The sequence below is a fragment of the Acipenser ruthenus genome, chromosome 11, assembly GCF_902713425.1.
Source record: "Acipenser ruthenus chromosome 11, fAciRut3.2 maternal haplotype, whole genome shotgun sequence".
NCBI classification, from domain to species: Eukaryota; Metazoa; Chordata; class Actinopteri; order Acipenseriformes; family Acipenseridae; genus Acipenser; species Acipenser ruthenus.
This window is the reverse complement of record NC_081199.1, coordinates 22,313,879-22,329,441: the sequence shown is the minus strand read 5'-3', so window position 1 is coordinate 22,329,441 and position 15,563 is coordinate 22,313,879. Positions and strand designations below refer to the sequence as shown.

Below are 15,563 nucleotides of genomic sequence, written 5' to 3'. Positions count from 1 at the left end.
TCACTTCAAATGAAACCATGTTGTGATCTGAATTTGCCAATGGCTCTCTGACCTCTGAGTTATTTTTTATAGTTGTCTTCGTTATTTGAAAACTACTAAATCAAGGCATGCTTCCCCTCTAGTCGGTGCCTTGACAAATCGCGTTAGGAAGCAGTCATTTGTCATTTCCACCATTTCAATTTCTTCCGTTGTGCTCCCCACCGGGTTCTCCCATTTTATACGGGGGAAGTTGAAATCCCCCATTAGTATGGCTTCTCCTTTGCTACACACATTTCTAATGTCATTGTATAACAGATTATTTTGCTCAGCGTCTCAATTTGGCGGTCTATAGCATGCTCCCATTATTATGACCTTTGAATTTTTGTCCATTATTCTGACCCATATTGTTGCATTGTTTTCTTCATCCAGATTTAACACCTGGGCTTCAAGACTATTTCTTATGTATAGCGCTACGCCTCCGCCTCTTCTGTCCTGCCTGTTTTTCCTATAGTGTATACCCACTAATATTATATTCGTCTCCATCACTCTCAGACAACCAAGTTTCTGTAACACCGATCACATCATAGTTACTTATTAGTGCAGTAGCTTCAAGTTCTAACATTTTATTTCTGAGATTTCTAGCATTTAGATAAATACATTTAATAGCTGTCTTACCTGATTTGTTGCCCTTGTTTTGATGTGGTCTCCTTTCTGTTTTTTTCTTTTCTCCCCCCTTCCTTTCTAGTTTAAATGCTTCTGAACCTCCTCAAGGATCCTTTCTTTGAGTAGAAAGGCTAAGATTTAAAATGTGTTATAAACTGACAGTTCTGTGTTTTCTTATTCAAGCACAATTATTAATTGTTGAGAAATGATAAACAGCATAATGTATTTTTTTTTTTACAGGTATAGTAATATTTTATAAAAAGAATTGGGATTGCAAATCATGAACCTGCAGAAGTTTAAACTCTGTTTAGGTGTGTAAATATACATGAAAAATAGATTATACACTTTAGTGGGTTAGACTATATATGCCGTATCATGAAAATAAAATCTCTTCTCATTTGGTTGAATGACACAATAACACAAAATATGTTTTACATTTTTGCATTTTAATTCCACATTTGCTAATTTTACTAGAATCCAGGTACACCTCACTGGATAGCTGAGAGTGCAAATAAAAAACATCTACCGTTAACACATTATTTTGACCAGAAAATGTAATTATTAGCAACAAGGTATGCAAGTAACATGTCCTCAGCCAATCATGAGTACATACTCCAGGTGACAGTACCATGACTGACATCTCACAACAAATGACCATGCAGCTTCATCAATAGTCTACAAGCGGTTCAATACATCGGCCAATGCCAGTACGGTGACCTACATAATAATATGTGGAACAACAACGTTCAAGCAAAGTTTAATAAAATTCAGGCATGCGGTTCCCAATAAATAGAAGCTTGCTGCTGTTCAAAAAGAGAAGAGTAGGAAACTCACACTACTGCACCCAGTCCTGGTTTTCAAAACTACCTTGTTTAGGTATATCACTGAAATAACCAGGTGCCAGGAAGGTACGTAGAGGACCAAGTTTCCAATCCTGTCTATCTCCACTTCTAGCCATGCCTCTTCCAGCTATGCTTCCCCTCTCTTTAAAGTCTCTGTCTTCTCTACTTCTCCTCTTTGGGGGAAAGACTCATTGACCTTTCTACATTAGCAGCTCATAATGCAGCAGCGAGCAACTGAGGTAGCCCATCTAAACCTCAGTCCATGGGCTGTGACCATTCTCCCACCTCACTGGCAAGTTTGTGGGATAGTGTAGTAGGTTCAGGATCTACCCTTCCTTATGCTAACTGCTTTGATAGGACTGGTCTTGGTCACTAAAATTAAACTCTACTTCTGCTTGGCCCGAGGCATAATGGAGAGTGACTGGGGGTCAACCTCTATACTGCTGTATAACTGTATTATGTAATCTGGATGTACTGTTGCATGTAATGCATAGCGATGAGACGATTAACCGTGTATTGATTTACAACAAGAAACGATACACCTTTGTGTATCGTTATACAAGCCTGAAATGAGTAGCTAATATGGCACATTTATTAAACTGCCAATTATGAAATAAAAGGTCTTGGTTTCTTGAAAGTAAACTTCGCGTGATCCTAGACATAGCCCATTGTGCAATGACTTGGTCAGACGCTTCCAGAATTTAAGCGGGAGTAGAGGAAACAATGGTGAGTTATTTCTTTTAATTTAATTTAATTAAAATGTGAAATGACATAACAATAATAAAAAGTTAAATGAAATTTAGAGAAAAAAAGTAAAACTTAGATAAAAACCTTAATAATAATAATAATAATAATAATAATAATAATATTAATAATAATAATAATAATAATAATAAATAGGCCCAAATAATAAGATATTTTTTTTCCTGTATTCCATTGCTAGCAAGCAGGGAATACTGACACTGTCCTAAAGGTTTCAGAACAGGCTGCAGAAACACTGCCTGGCTAATGTTAGTTAAGACAGCAATGATTCTGGCCAATGGGAGTGTAGAGGAGGCGGAGACAGTCTGCCTTGTTTGTTGTGGACACAGAGGAATCAGTAAGCGAGTATTGTCTGTAAAAACTCGCTGCTATGACTGGAATTTTACTAAAGTTACTAGTTTTTGTATTCAAACGCTACAGTGCCTATAGTAAGTATTCACCCCCCTTGGACGTTTTCAGTTTGTTGTGTTACAACCTGAAATCTTGATGCATTTAAATTGGATTTTTTTTTTCCTTTGATTTACACAACCTACTCAACACTTTCAATGTGTGAAAAAACTTCATTAGATAAGTATTCACCCCCTTTGCTATGACACTCCTAAATAAGCTCAGGTGCAACCAATTGCCTTCAGAATGCACACAATATGTTAAATGGAGTCCATCTGTGTGCAATAAAAGTGGTTCACATGATTTCAGATTAAATACACCTGTCTCTGTAAGGTCCCACAGTTGGGTAGTGCATTCAAAGCAAAGACACTACCATGAAGACCAAGGAGCTTTCAGAAAAACTGCGGGATAAAGTTGTGGAAAGGCACAGATCAGGGGAGGGGTATAAAAAGATTTCAAAGGCATTGAATATCCCTTGAAGCAGTCAAGTCGATCATTAAGAAGTGGAAGGTATACGGCACCACCCAGAATCTGCTTAGAGCAGGCCGTCCTCCCAAACTGAGCAGCTGGGTAAGAAGGGCATTGGTCAGAGAAGCCAGCAAGAGGCCAATGACAACTCTGAAAGACCTACAGCATTCCATGGCTGAGATGGAAAAAACTGTCCATGTGTCAACAATAGCTCAGGTACTCCACAAATCTGGCCTGTATTGAAGAGTGGCAAGAAGGAAGCCATTTCTGTAAAAATAATGTGTAAAAAATAATGTAATTGTATGTAAAAATAATGTGATATAACAATTGTAAGTCGCCCTGGATAAGGGCGTCTGCTAAGAAATAAATAATAATAATAATAATAATAATAATAATAATAATAATAATAATAATATGGGGATGCTTTTCATCGGCAGGGACTGGAAAGCTTGTCAGGGTAGAGGGCAAAATGGATGAAGCTAAATACAGGTAAATCCTTGATGAAAACCTGCTTTAGTCTGCAAAAGACCCAAGACTGGAGATTCACCTTTCAGCAGGACAATGTCCCCAAGCACACAGCCAAAGCGACACTGGAGTGGCTTAAAAACAAGAAAGTGAATGTCTTAGAGTGGCCCAGTCAAAGCCCGGACTTGAATCTGATTGAGAATCTGTGGCAAGACTTGAAGATTGCTGTCCACCAACGATCCCCATCCAACTTGACAGAGCTTGAACAATTTTGCCAAGAAGAATGGGCGAATATTGCACGATCCAGTTGTGCAAACCTGGTAGAGACTTGCCCCAAAAGACTTACAGCTGTAATTACTGCCAAAGGTGGTTCTACCAATTATTGACTCATGGGGATGAATACTTATCTAACCAAGACATTTCAGTTTTTTTATATTTCATTAACTGCTGTTTCACAATAAAAATTCTCTTGCCTGTGAAAACGCCCAAGGGGGGTGAATACTTACTATAGGCACTGTATATATTTCTTTGTCGTCTTTTGTGAGAGAGCATTTTATTTTACATATAGATATACTGTAGCTATATGTTATTCTTTTTTATTTTACCAGTTGTAATCTATTGCTCTCCTTTACTTATTTAATACTAATTTTATCATTAATTTTAATCTAAGAATTACAATTATTTCTAACCACATTTAAGAACAGCACAGTGTAGAATAGTATATAAAATAAAATAATATACTCAAGCTTAACTTCCAAAATACAAATACTTAGTGATAAAAGGTATGGTATATTATTATTATTATTATTATTATTATTATTATTATTATTATTATTATTATTATTATTATTAATAATAATACTCATAATGAGTTAAAGTTAAGTATGATGCAAGCAAAAACGCTGATGTACTTTTTAAAAATATTAAAATTGTTATTGATTAGACTTCACTGATATTTAGATGTTTCTAAAGAAGGACGTGAACAAAGTTTGTACTTTAATAGTTATCAAACACATTGCTTAGTATTTTTTTCCTCTCTCAGAAGTGTGGTAAGGAGATTTGGTTAATTCGGCTAAAATGGATATCCCAGGAACTCTAGTTGACATACTGCTTTGTCTTTAAATTCAAACTAGTGGTTTATTACTTTGTGGGAAATAAATAAAATTTATTTTGAACTGAATCTGTGTCTATAGAATTGAAATTGTAATTATTTTCCAGTCCGTCAAGTAGAGATGAGTTTTTCAGTAGTATCGTGATACGTATCGTATTGTGACCTTGGTGTATTGTCTCACCCCTAGTAATGCAACATCCTTGCCTTGCTCATGGATGCACATAAGGAGATCCTGTGATTAGTCCTGTTCTTCCCACAGAGAACTTGGGGTGTAACAAGTCATTGTTTATCGATGAAAAGGGATTCTTTCTTTACATGGTACAGTTGTCACCGCTTAGATCGGACGCGTTTGTGTTAACGCGATACACCCACACTAAGTGATGGCCAGTATAAGCACGGAGTACATCCCACACGTTAACCTGACATTCAAAATGTCCTCCGATCACCAGTACAGTAAACAAAACAAACAAGCGTGTATGCAGTCCATTTCAAGCAGAGCATCGTGATCACCAAGGTGACACAGCTGAGAGAATTCTTCCTCTGACATCCCATCTGGTGTTGTCAAAGTGTCAGTTTGTGTCGTATTTCCATCAGCACTCTCCTTCTCAACTACAGAAAACCCAGCTTTCTTGATGCAACGGTGGATTGTTTGCTGACTGACAGAGTCCCAAGCATGCTTCAGCAGGCGCACAGCATCAAACATATGCACTGAACTGCACCGCGCTCTGTAGAGTTCAGTTACTCAATAACTCTCTCTCTCATTGACCATTCAAACTGTAAACCCGACACTGCGTACAGGGATTAAATAGCCATGGTACAGTGCACGGGTAGCCCATCAGGACCATCACATGTATTGTAATGCATATTGTATCGCAACCCGTATATCGTGATACATGCCGTATCGTGACATTAGTGTATCGTTACACCCTGTGGCAGTGTGAAAGCCCTGCCGGAGCACAGGTGTGTGTGTGTATGCGGGGGAATATTGGATGGCAGGCTGTGGGGTTAAATTCCTCCCTGCAAAATCACATGGGAATGTGGCTTGAGCTGACAATTGAATAAATTATTAATTTGGCTCCAGCCACAGGTGTATAAAATAGGTGTCACGGGTGTTAGAGAGAATGACTAGAGTTGATGTTGGTGATGGAGGTGGAGATCTGTGTTTTGTGTTCCATGCTGTGCTGTCCGTGTTTATTTTTATGAGTTTTTGTAGAACCTTTTGTTTTGGCCCTTGTGTCGTTTATTTTGTTTAGTGGGTTTGTCAATGTTATTTTTTTTTATTTGTAAATAAAGAGCTCATTAGCGCAAATTATCTTGCAGCTTTCTGTGTCTGAGTCTTTCTCCCTGCCAAGACCATCTGGGCTGTGACGCTACCGCACAACACACCCCTACAGAGAACCTGCAATTTCAGCAGAACTCCATATAGTGACACAGTGAATTCCACATGATAACAGATATCCAGGCTGCTACTGTAAATTAAACACTGAGATTACCCCAGAAATGTATCTGGTTTATCAGCAACAATCGAAACAGGCTCTGTGCAACTCCCACAAACTTCATGCAAGTTACTTTTTAAAGGTTTTTATGGAGCAAGAAGAGCTTGATGCTGTGAGGCATTTGTAGACTCTGAATGTCTTTCAGCCGCTGTTTTCCAAGCACTCTTCGGATGGCGATACGGCACAGTGATGTCAACGTCCGAGGAGAACCTACAGGCGAGAGTGGCTGGGATTACATTTTAATAAGTGCTGCCTCCCAGACCCCAGCCTCAAACCTCAACTCCATTACAGAAGATAATGCAGCACCCAACTGACTGCTACCAAATCCCTGGCAGCTTCAGCAAAAGGTGGTATGTCATATTAGATCAATTTGTTGGTAAGCATGAAGTAAAATGGAATTGTGAAAAAAAAACTGTATCATTGATATATCCCGTAGTGAAAATTTCTACTGGACACCACCTGCAATGGAGTCATCTTGTTGATTTTGCCAGAGTTTAATGCAATGCGGCAGTAAAACGGTTCATATAACTAAAACTGTATCTATACAGCTGTAGATTAAAAAATCACATGACCTCAATATGCCAGCCATACTAGGTCACAGGTCAAGGTCATGGTCGTCAACACATTTATCATGAACTGTTCATTTAACCCTGCAAATATGAAATTATTCTTGTAAATCATCCAGAATCAAACTTCAGAGAATATATACAGTCACCTCAAATTATTGGCACCCTTGATAAAGGCTGTATAAAATAAACAACACAGGTAATGAGCTATACTTTATGCTCAAATATATGGGAAAATCATATTCTTTTATTCTAATACAACTGCTCAGAGAAAAAGTTTTATATTAACAAGTAAAGGTAGGTGTCAGACTTATTGGCACCTCTAAAGATTCTTCTAAATAAAATCAAACAAAATTAAATCTACCTTAACATTCTACTTCTTTAAATTAATCTCAGTCTTGTATTGTGGCCTTCCATGGCTTCCTGTTTCACTGGAAGCCATGGAATAGGCTACAGTGCCTTGCACCCCCTTGGACTTTTCCACATTTTGTAGTGTTACAACATGGAATTAAAATGGATTTAATTAGGATTTTTTGTCACTGATCTACACAAAATAGTCCATAATGTCGAAGTGGGGAAAAAAATCTACATATTTTTCAAAATTATTTACAAATAAAAAACTGAAAAGTTGATTGCATAAGTATTCACCCCCTTTGCTGTGACACCCCTAAATAAGCTCTGGTGCAACCAATTGCCCTTAGAAGTCACATAATTAGTTGAATGGAGTCCACATGTGTGCAATTAAAGTGTCGAATGATCTCAGATTAAATACACCTGTTTCTGGAAGGCCCCAGAGTTTGTTAGAGAGCATATCTAAACAAACAGCATCATGAATACCAAGGAGCTATCAAAACAAGTCCGGGATAAAGTTCTGGAGAAGCACCAATCAGGGTTGGGTTCTAAAAAAATATCCCAAACTTTTAACATCCCCCGGAGCACCGTTAAATCCATTATTAAAAAATGGAAAGAATATGGTACAACCGCGACACTGCCTAGAGAAGGCCGTCCACCAAAACTCAGTGACCAGGTAAGGAGGGCATTAGTCAGAGAAGCAACCAAGAGGCCAATGGTAACTCTGAAGGAGCTGGAGAGATCCACAGATGAGATGGGAGAAACCGTCCATGGGACAACTATAACCCGGACGCTCCACAAAGCTGGGCTTTATGGAAGAGTGGCGAGAAGAAAGCCATTGCTGAAATAAAACAAATCCCGTTCGGATTTTGCCAAAAGGCATGTGGGAGACACAGCAAACATGTGGAAAAAGGTTCTCTGGTCTGATGAGACCAAAATGGAACTTTTTGGCCTTTAACACTACAAAATGTGGAAAAGTCCAAAGGGGGGGGTGAATACTTATGCAAGGCACTGTATTTGGAAGGGTTGCCAGAAAAAAGCCTTTACTGAGAGCAACCAACAAACGGAAGCGCCTGGAGTTTGCTAAACGGCATTGGCACTTCGATTGGAACTGGGTGCTATGGTCAAATGAGACGAAAATAGAGCTCTTTGGCCACGCACACCAGCGGTGGGTTTGGCGTTGAAAGAAGAATGCGTGTGCAGAAAAGAACCTCATACCTACTGTAAAATATGGTGGTGGATCTTTGATGTTATGGGGCTGTTTTGCTTCCACTGGTCCTGGAGCCCTTGTTAAGGTCAACGGCATCATGAACTCTACCCAGTACCAGGACATTTTAGCCAAAAACCTGCTTGCCTCTGCCAGGATGCTGAAACTTGGCCGCAAGTGGATCTTCCAGCAAGACAATGACCCCAAGCACACATCAAAATCCACAAAGAAATGGTTGATTGACCACAAAATCAACATTTTGCAATGGCCATCTCAGTCTCCGGACTTGAACCCCATTGAAAACCTGTGGTTTCAATTGAAGAGGGCAGTCCATAAGCACAGACCGAAGGATATCAAGGATCTGGAAAGATTCTGTATAGAGGAATGGTCTAAGATCCCTCCCAATGTGTTCTCCAATCTCATTAAACATTATAGAAAAAGACTCAGTGTTGTTATCCTTGCCAGGGGAGGGTGCACAAAGTACTGAAAACAAGGGTGCCAATAATTGTGACACTTTTTTTTGGAAATAGATTTATAATTTGAGAAATGTGTAACTTTGATTGATTCCATTGAATCATTAATGAAGTCCAATATATTCCACATGTTGGAAAATTACAATATAGCTGAGTACTGGTATTATTTATTTCATACAGTCTTTTTTGCTCATCTTTATCAAGGGTGCCAATAATTTTGGAGGTGACTGTATGTGTAGCGAGTATGAAGCCATTATTTCAAAGCACTAGGTCTTCATAATCTGGAAACCAAACAGTCACATGACCCCAATATGTCTGCCATCTTGGTTTCCAGGCCAAAGTAAAGGGTGCCGTTAGATTTTGTCCAAGGAGTTTTCACAACACTGAAAAAATGAAGTTGTCAGCTTAATAGAAGTAGATACGGCTGCAGGTTTGCAAACTCATACAAGCTCCCCTCCCTGGGATGCTTAAGTTACACAGTGTCTTAATGACAAGGGACATGGACAGAGTCTGCTTGGCAGTCTCAGAAATAAAACAAACAGTCTTAAGAGGGTAAAATGAATAAATGTCCCACTCAACTCAAGGTCAACTTATTTTTCACAGCCTCAAAAAGAGACATTTAAAAAACAAACAAACAAAAAAAAGAATCCTTTGTTCAGTAAAATGCGTCGGGGTAAAGAATCTGAATATTATGGACAAACTAATTTACATGAAAGTTCACATAGCACGGTGGGGCTATGCTTGAATAACATTTCAATCTAAACTAGTAACACATTTACAGCCATCTTATAATAAAAAAAAAATTTAAAAAAAAAATCAAGCATACTTCTTGCCTCTCTGAAGAGCTGCAGTGCATCCTGGTTCACTTTGACTCTTCCCATGGTCTCTGGGTCCAGGGCCTCCCACTCGACCAGGTTCAGGTTGGCTCCATAGTCAATGAGCAGCATGACAAAGGCAGGCTCACAGCCGTGTCGCAGCACCGCGTCCAGCATACAGGTGGGGGAGCCCCTGCTGAACGCCTCCCTGCTCACCGGGCCCCAGTAGTTGTAGTCGGGGTTGGCCCCGGCCTGCATGAGCAGCTGGAAGCTGTGGAGGTGGTGGTAGGCAGCACTGATGTAGAGTGGGCAGACCACCAGGGAGGTGAAGCGCCGCGCGTTAGGCAGCAGGGGGCGCACAGCCAGCTGCTGGTCAACATCCACATTAGCACCAAACCTGGAATACAAATTAATTTCAGTGACACTACCAATATTGATTGTTATATTCATATAGTCTGTCCCTGATTATTATAATACATATCTAGAAGTTAAAAAAATGTATAAAAATCCAAGTCATTATTTTATTACTATAACATCTCAAAAAAGCTCTGCAAATGTCTGTGTTCTCTGTGCACTGATTGTCAGCCAACTTGTTTACTTACGACCGCCCCGTTATCTGATACCAGATACCATGTAAGACTATTCATGAGATACGCCTTTTTTTTTTTTTTTTTTTTTTCTCCACTTGTCTCGGCTCCTGTCGCTCCCACTCGGCAATTGAATGGTTTTCTCGGCTTTTTCCGGAGAAAAAACGACTAGAAACCCGTTTTTTGCGTTGCTATATTGATGTCGGACCCAGTCCGACAAAGGACCTGTGAGGAATAATTGCAATGTCGGACCCAGTCCGACAATGGACCGCAAAGGGTTAAAAAAAATATTAAATGAAAAAAGGCACTTTACAGAGCTTTTAAAAGGGACCAAAAACAAAGTACACAGAGAGAGTACTTGGAACTGCAAACACAAGTCAAAAAGGAAGTTAGAAAGGCCAAGAGAGAGACACAGAAATGAACATTGCTAGGGGCTAAACCAATTCCAAAATGTTTTTCCAATATTGTAACAGCAAGAGAACATTCAAAGAGGAGGTTAAATGTCTAAGAGATACAAATGGCAAAATCATAGACGAAGAAAAGAAAATAGCAAATATATATAAATGATTACTTTTCACAAGTTTTTACAAAGGAGGATACAGATAACATGCCCCACATGTCAACCTGTTCCTATACAGTTTTAAATAAATTTAGTATAACAGAGGCATAAGTGTTAAAGGGACTAGGAGCTCTTAAAATAAACAAATCCCCTGGGCCAAATGGGATCCTCCCAATAGTACTCAAAGAAATGAAAGAAGTTATTTACAAACCGCTAACCATGATCATGCAGCAGTCTCTTGACACAGGGGTTGTACCGACAGACTGGAGAATTGCAAACGTAAAAATGACAACTAGGTAACTACAGACCAATAAGCCTGATTTCTATTATATGTAAACTTATGCAAACTATAATAAGATCCAAAATGGAAAATTACCTATATGGTAATAGTATCCTGGGAGACAGTCAGCATGGTTTTAGGAAAGGGAGATCGTGTCTAACTAACCTGCTTCATTTTTTTGAGAATGCAACATCGATAATAGATAATTGCAAAGCATATGACATGGTTTATTTAGATTTCCAGAAAGCTTTTGACAAAGTCCCGCATAAAAGATTAATTCTCAAACTGAACGCAGTAGGGATTCAAGGAAATGCATGCACATGGATTAGGGAGTTGTTTAACATGTAGAAAACAGAAAGTACTGATTAGATGAGAAAACTCAAAATGGAGCGAGGTAACCAGTGGAGTACCACAGGGGTCAGTATTATGTCCTCTGCTATTCCTAATCTAGATTAATGATTTAGATTCTGGTATAGTAAGCAAACTTGTTAAATTTGCAGACGACACAAAAATAGGAAGAGTGGCAAACACTGTTGCAGCAGCAAAGGTCATTCAAAATGATCTAGACAGCATTCAGAACTGGGCAGATACATGGCAAATGACATTTAATACAGAAGTGTGTTAGGTACAGCACACAGGCAATAAAAATGTGCATATAAATATCAGATGGGAGATACTGAAATTGAAGAAGGAATCTATGAAAAAGACCTAGGAGTTTATGTTGACTCAGAAATGTCTTCAACTAGACAATGTGGGGAAGCTATAAAAAAGGCCAACAAGATGCTCGGATATATAGTGAAAAGTGTTGCATTTAAATCAAGGGAAGTAATGTTAAAACTTTACAATGCATTAGTAAGACCTCACCTAGAAAATTGTGTTCAGTTCTGGTCACCTTGTTACAAAAAGGATATTGCTGCTCTAGAAAGAGTGCAAAGAAGAGTGTCTAGAATTATCCAGGGTTTAAAAGGCATGTCGTATGCAGATAGTCTCAAAGAATTTAATCTGTTCAGTCTTGAACAAAGAAGACTACGCGGTGATCTGATTCAAGCATTCCAAATTCTAAAAGATATTGACAATGTCGACCCAGGGGACTTTTTCAACCTGAGAAAAGAAATAAGGACCAGGGGTCACAAATGGAGATTCGATAAAGGGGCATTCAGAACAGAAAATAGAAGGCATTTTTTACACAGACAATTTACTCTGGTAAAATGTTAAGGTTCAGTATGCATGTGTTCATAAATTTCAGCAGGACGCTAAATAAATGACAAACCCACAGTATAAACCAAATAAATTTACTTTTTTTTATTATTATTAAATAAAAGCACTGCAGTATTTATATCAAACGCAGTAATACTTTGGAGAATACACAGCAGAATATGATTATTCTTAATGCTACTGTAGCAACAAAACAGAGCTGTACATCGAATGCTCATCCCGGAACACTCATTCAGTTTCAAATAAACTTCTTTCTAACTTCTATGCAGATCACAAAAGGAATTACATCAGGATTCTATGTTTTCTTAACTTTCAAAATTAAATCGGAAATAAAACTGTTCAACGACAAATGATGAGATCTGTTTGAGTGAGTGAGCGAGTGCTCTTCTAGGGCTGCAAATAGCCCAAAAAAACCCATTTATTTAAGTATAGCGCACAATTCCACTTGATGGATAAACAATTTCATTCTATTATCTTTCTGTACTATTTTTATAAAAGTGAGTGGTAACTAGCATCACTACTTTTACTGCTAACAGGATCTTAAGGCTGCACATAGAGCTATCTGGATGCTATATGGAGTTGCAATTTCTTTGAATGTGACTATTTTGCACACAGTGACACCCAGTGGACCAATACTGTAACTGCAGCTCTTAAATTCAATGCAATATTTTCATAGACAGAAATAGAAAACTATAAAAAGGAAGGCGATCATGAGGTGTACACAGGCGCTGGGTGTTGATCTAAACAGTGGTGGATCTAAACACTGCTGTCCTTTACTAAATAGGACCAGGGAGACTCACATGCACTGTTAGATGATTGACTTTGGTGCACTTTAATTTTCTCAGTAACCAAGAGTCATTGCTGCAATTGAACAGACCCTACATATCATACTACTGCACCAACTTCACTGAAGCTTTGTGTCCTCACCTGATAAGCTCCTGGAGGATGTCCACCCTCCCTTCTCGCGCTGCGTGGTACACGGGCGTGCTGCGGTGGTGTCTGCTACCATTGGGGTCGGCCCCTGCCTCCAGCAGGATTCGCACACAGCTCAGGTGTCCGTTGACTACGGCCACGTAGAGTGCGGTCTGCCCCTTGACGTCCACCAGGTCCAACTCGGCACCCTCTCCAATCAGGAAGCTGACGCAATTCCCGTGGCCAGCCGTGGCGGCAATGCGCAGGGGGGTGCAGGGCAGCCAGCCACAGCACCACACTGACTTCTCATTAATCCGCCTGGGGCGAGAGGATCAGGCAGGGTTAGCGTGGCTTACTTTATTATTTAGAATATAGTGGGAGGCAGTCGTATATGTTCGTCACACTTTACATTTACTTGAAAAAACCCTTATTAAAATTGTGAGGAGACAAGGTATTAACATTATTTATCAGATTGTAGGGACACAAAGAGGCATTTCTCTGTCTGTACATCTATCCGTCAATATGTCACACTTAACTTCTTGTGTTCTCAAGACACGTAAAAATGTATCTTGAACACAAGAAGTTATTACACATGCTGTAAAACCAGTCATTTTAATATACATTACCATGATTTGACTATACTACTTATTCAATGTTTATTAAACTATTCACTGCCATTTCATATTCTATATGCGGTTCTTTTAGCAAATCACAGCGCACATTTTGTTCCACGGCACATCATGGAGAAACCCCATTCATGACATCACCCATCAATCATATTGTGGTTTTACTGGGCACTATATTCTCCGTACCAGTATGGTTGACCTCACCTGCTTAGTTCAACTGCATGACAAGTTCTCATGAGAAGGCACTCATACCAGAGACAGGGTCAACTGTACATATTAATGTACATTAGGAGACGCTCTGGACTGGTCCCTAGTGATGCTGGTCTCTCACCGTTTGAAGCTGTCCTCTCGCAAGAGGTTTTTGATGGTGTCCAGGTCTCCCACATAGGCCGCGTCGTGTAGGCGCATGTCCTCACACTGGTCCAGGGGCTTGTCACAAAACTGCTCCCGTAGCCACTCCTTCAGGTTGTGACCTGTGCAGGAAACAGTGTCTGGTCTACACCTTTCATTGGAACCCATACACAGACAGCACCGCACAAATATTATCTTCAGAAATGTAACAAATGGATCTTGTTTTAATTTTTTTTTTTTTAAGTGAAAGATAATTCATATTTGATGGAGTTAACATTTCTAGATTTAAGTTACAACCCCCCCTCCCCCCCATTTTATTTGTTGTTCTTAAGAAACAAAGACAAACATTTACAGACATTTTATCTCAAATTAGTAAATTTGACAAAGGGTCAAATAACTGTTTTTGCACATTGTATTGTGCAATCGGTCACACACGTTTATAGTATCCCACATTTGAAAAAGTCAATTTTGCCCGCAAATTGATTTTAACTTGGGAGCGGGGAAAGGAGAGAGTGGGGAGGAAATACGTGGTTCTGCATTACTAAATAGGTAAATAAGTAGTGCATAGTTTATTATTTGGGTACCAGTGCACTTGAATTGCTCATTGAAAATGTTATGAAATCAAATTCGAATGTGTCTTAAAATAGGACGATAGTCAGAGACCTCAAACAAGATAATTTAGTGAGCATGAAGTGGGACAAACTGGACAATAAAGCACTCCCGTCGTTGTGAATGTATTCATTTATACATCATGCTCCAAGATGGTAAAAAATACCTATTTACATTACAGTAACCTAACCCGCAACAAGCAATGCAGCTTGTGTGTAAGTGCAAAATGAAGATAACCTTTGTGAATAAAATAACACATTCTCTGGAATTCTCAGGCGTTCCCAAACTCCCCAAATCGAATGAAAATGTTTGTGGGCCTCCTTACATTACCTGCACTGGCACCGCCGCCCATCCCATGAGAAGACAGTGATTGGGTTTCTCCAACGCTGGAGTCGCTAAAATCGGCCCCAGAGGCACAGCCGCCTTCCGCCATCTCCCTCTCCCTCTCCCTCTCCCTCTCCCTCTCGCGTCTACATTCTACTTGGCCGTCTCTCTTACAATCGCTGTTATAAAGATTGTATTTATTTAAGTTAACGGCGGTGTAGTTCTCTTTCTGCAAACTCAACCCAAAACCTCAGTTCAGCCGACATGTATTTACAAAGTTCCCCCTTTCGTGCTTTCCGATTGGAAGATTACACCGCTTCCTGTCCAGTGCTTGACCTTAAGGTGGGTTGTTGCTTATTAAGGCATACTTCAAAGGTGCCTTAAAAATAACAATACCTATGTTTCATAAATCATACAGCAGAAATTGTTAAATAGTAACTCCTTTACTGTGAAGTCCTGTGACACGCTATGTAAAACATTTTTGAATGGTAAACAGTTTGGATTAGGGGAAGCAT

At 39.3% G+C, this 15,563-nt stretch overlaps 1 protein-coding gene across 2 annotated transcripts; it reads right to left on the bottom strand.

The window, feature by feature from the left end:
- Window positions 1-1,067: 1,067 nt before the first annotated feature.
- Window positions 1,068-15,384, bottom strand: LOC117426386 (ankyrin repeat and SOCS box protein 1). Of its 2 annotated transcripts, none has more exons than XM_034043904.3 (5): window positions 15,055-15,384; window positions 14,096-14,237; window positions 13,154-13,456; window positions 9,597-9,982; window positions 1,068-6,383 (listed from the first exon to the last, which is right to left on the bottom strand). In XM_034043904.3, the coding sequence occupies exons 1-5, from the start codon at window positions 15,155-15,157 to the stop codon at window positions 6,250-6,252; spliced, it is 1,068 nt and encodes a 355-aa protein (XP_033899795.3). In that variant the 5' UTR covers window positions 15,158-15,384; the 3' UTR covers window positions 1,068-6,249. The 2 variants fall into 2 exon arrangements, with proteins under 2 accessions (XP_033899795.3, XP_033899796.2); XM_034043905.3 differs by having other exon boundaries at window positions 6,228-6,383; window positions 9,604-9,982.
- Between the last annotated feature and the right edge of the window lie 179 nt (window positions 15,385-15,563).

Coding starts and splice junctions, on each gene's coding strand:
- LOC117426386 (XM_034043904.3), bottom strand. CDS start 15,157: ATGGCGGAAGGCGGCTGTGCCTCTGGGGCCGATTTTAGCGACTCCAGC. Junction 14,238..15,054: donor GGGCGGCGGTGCCAGTGCAG/GTAATGTAAGGA, acceptor TTTCCTGCACAG/GTCACAACCTGAAGGAGTGG. Junction 6,384..9,596: donor GCTCTTCAGAGAGGCAAGAA/GTATGCTTGATT, acceptor TCTCGCCTGTAG/GTTCTCCTCGGACGTTGACA.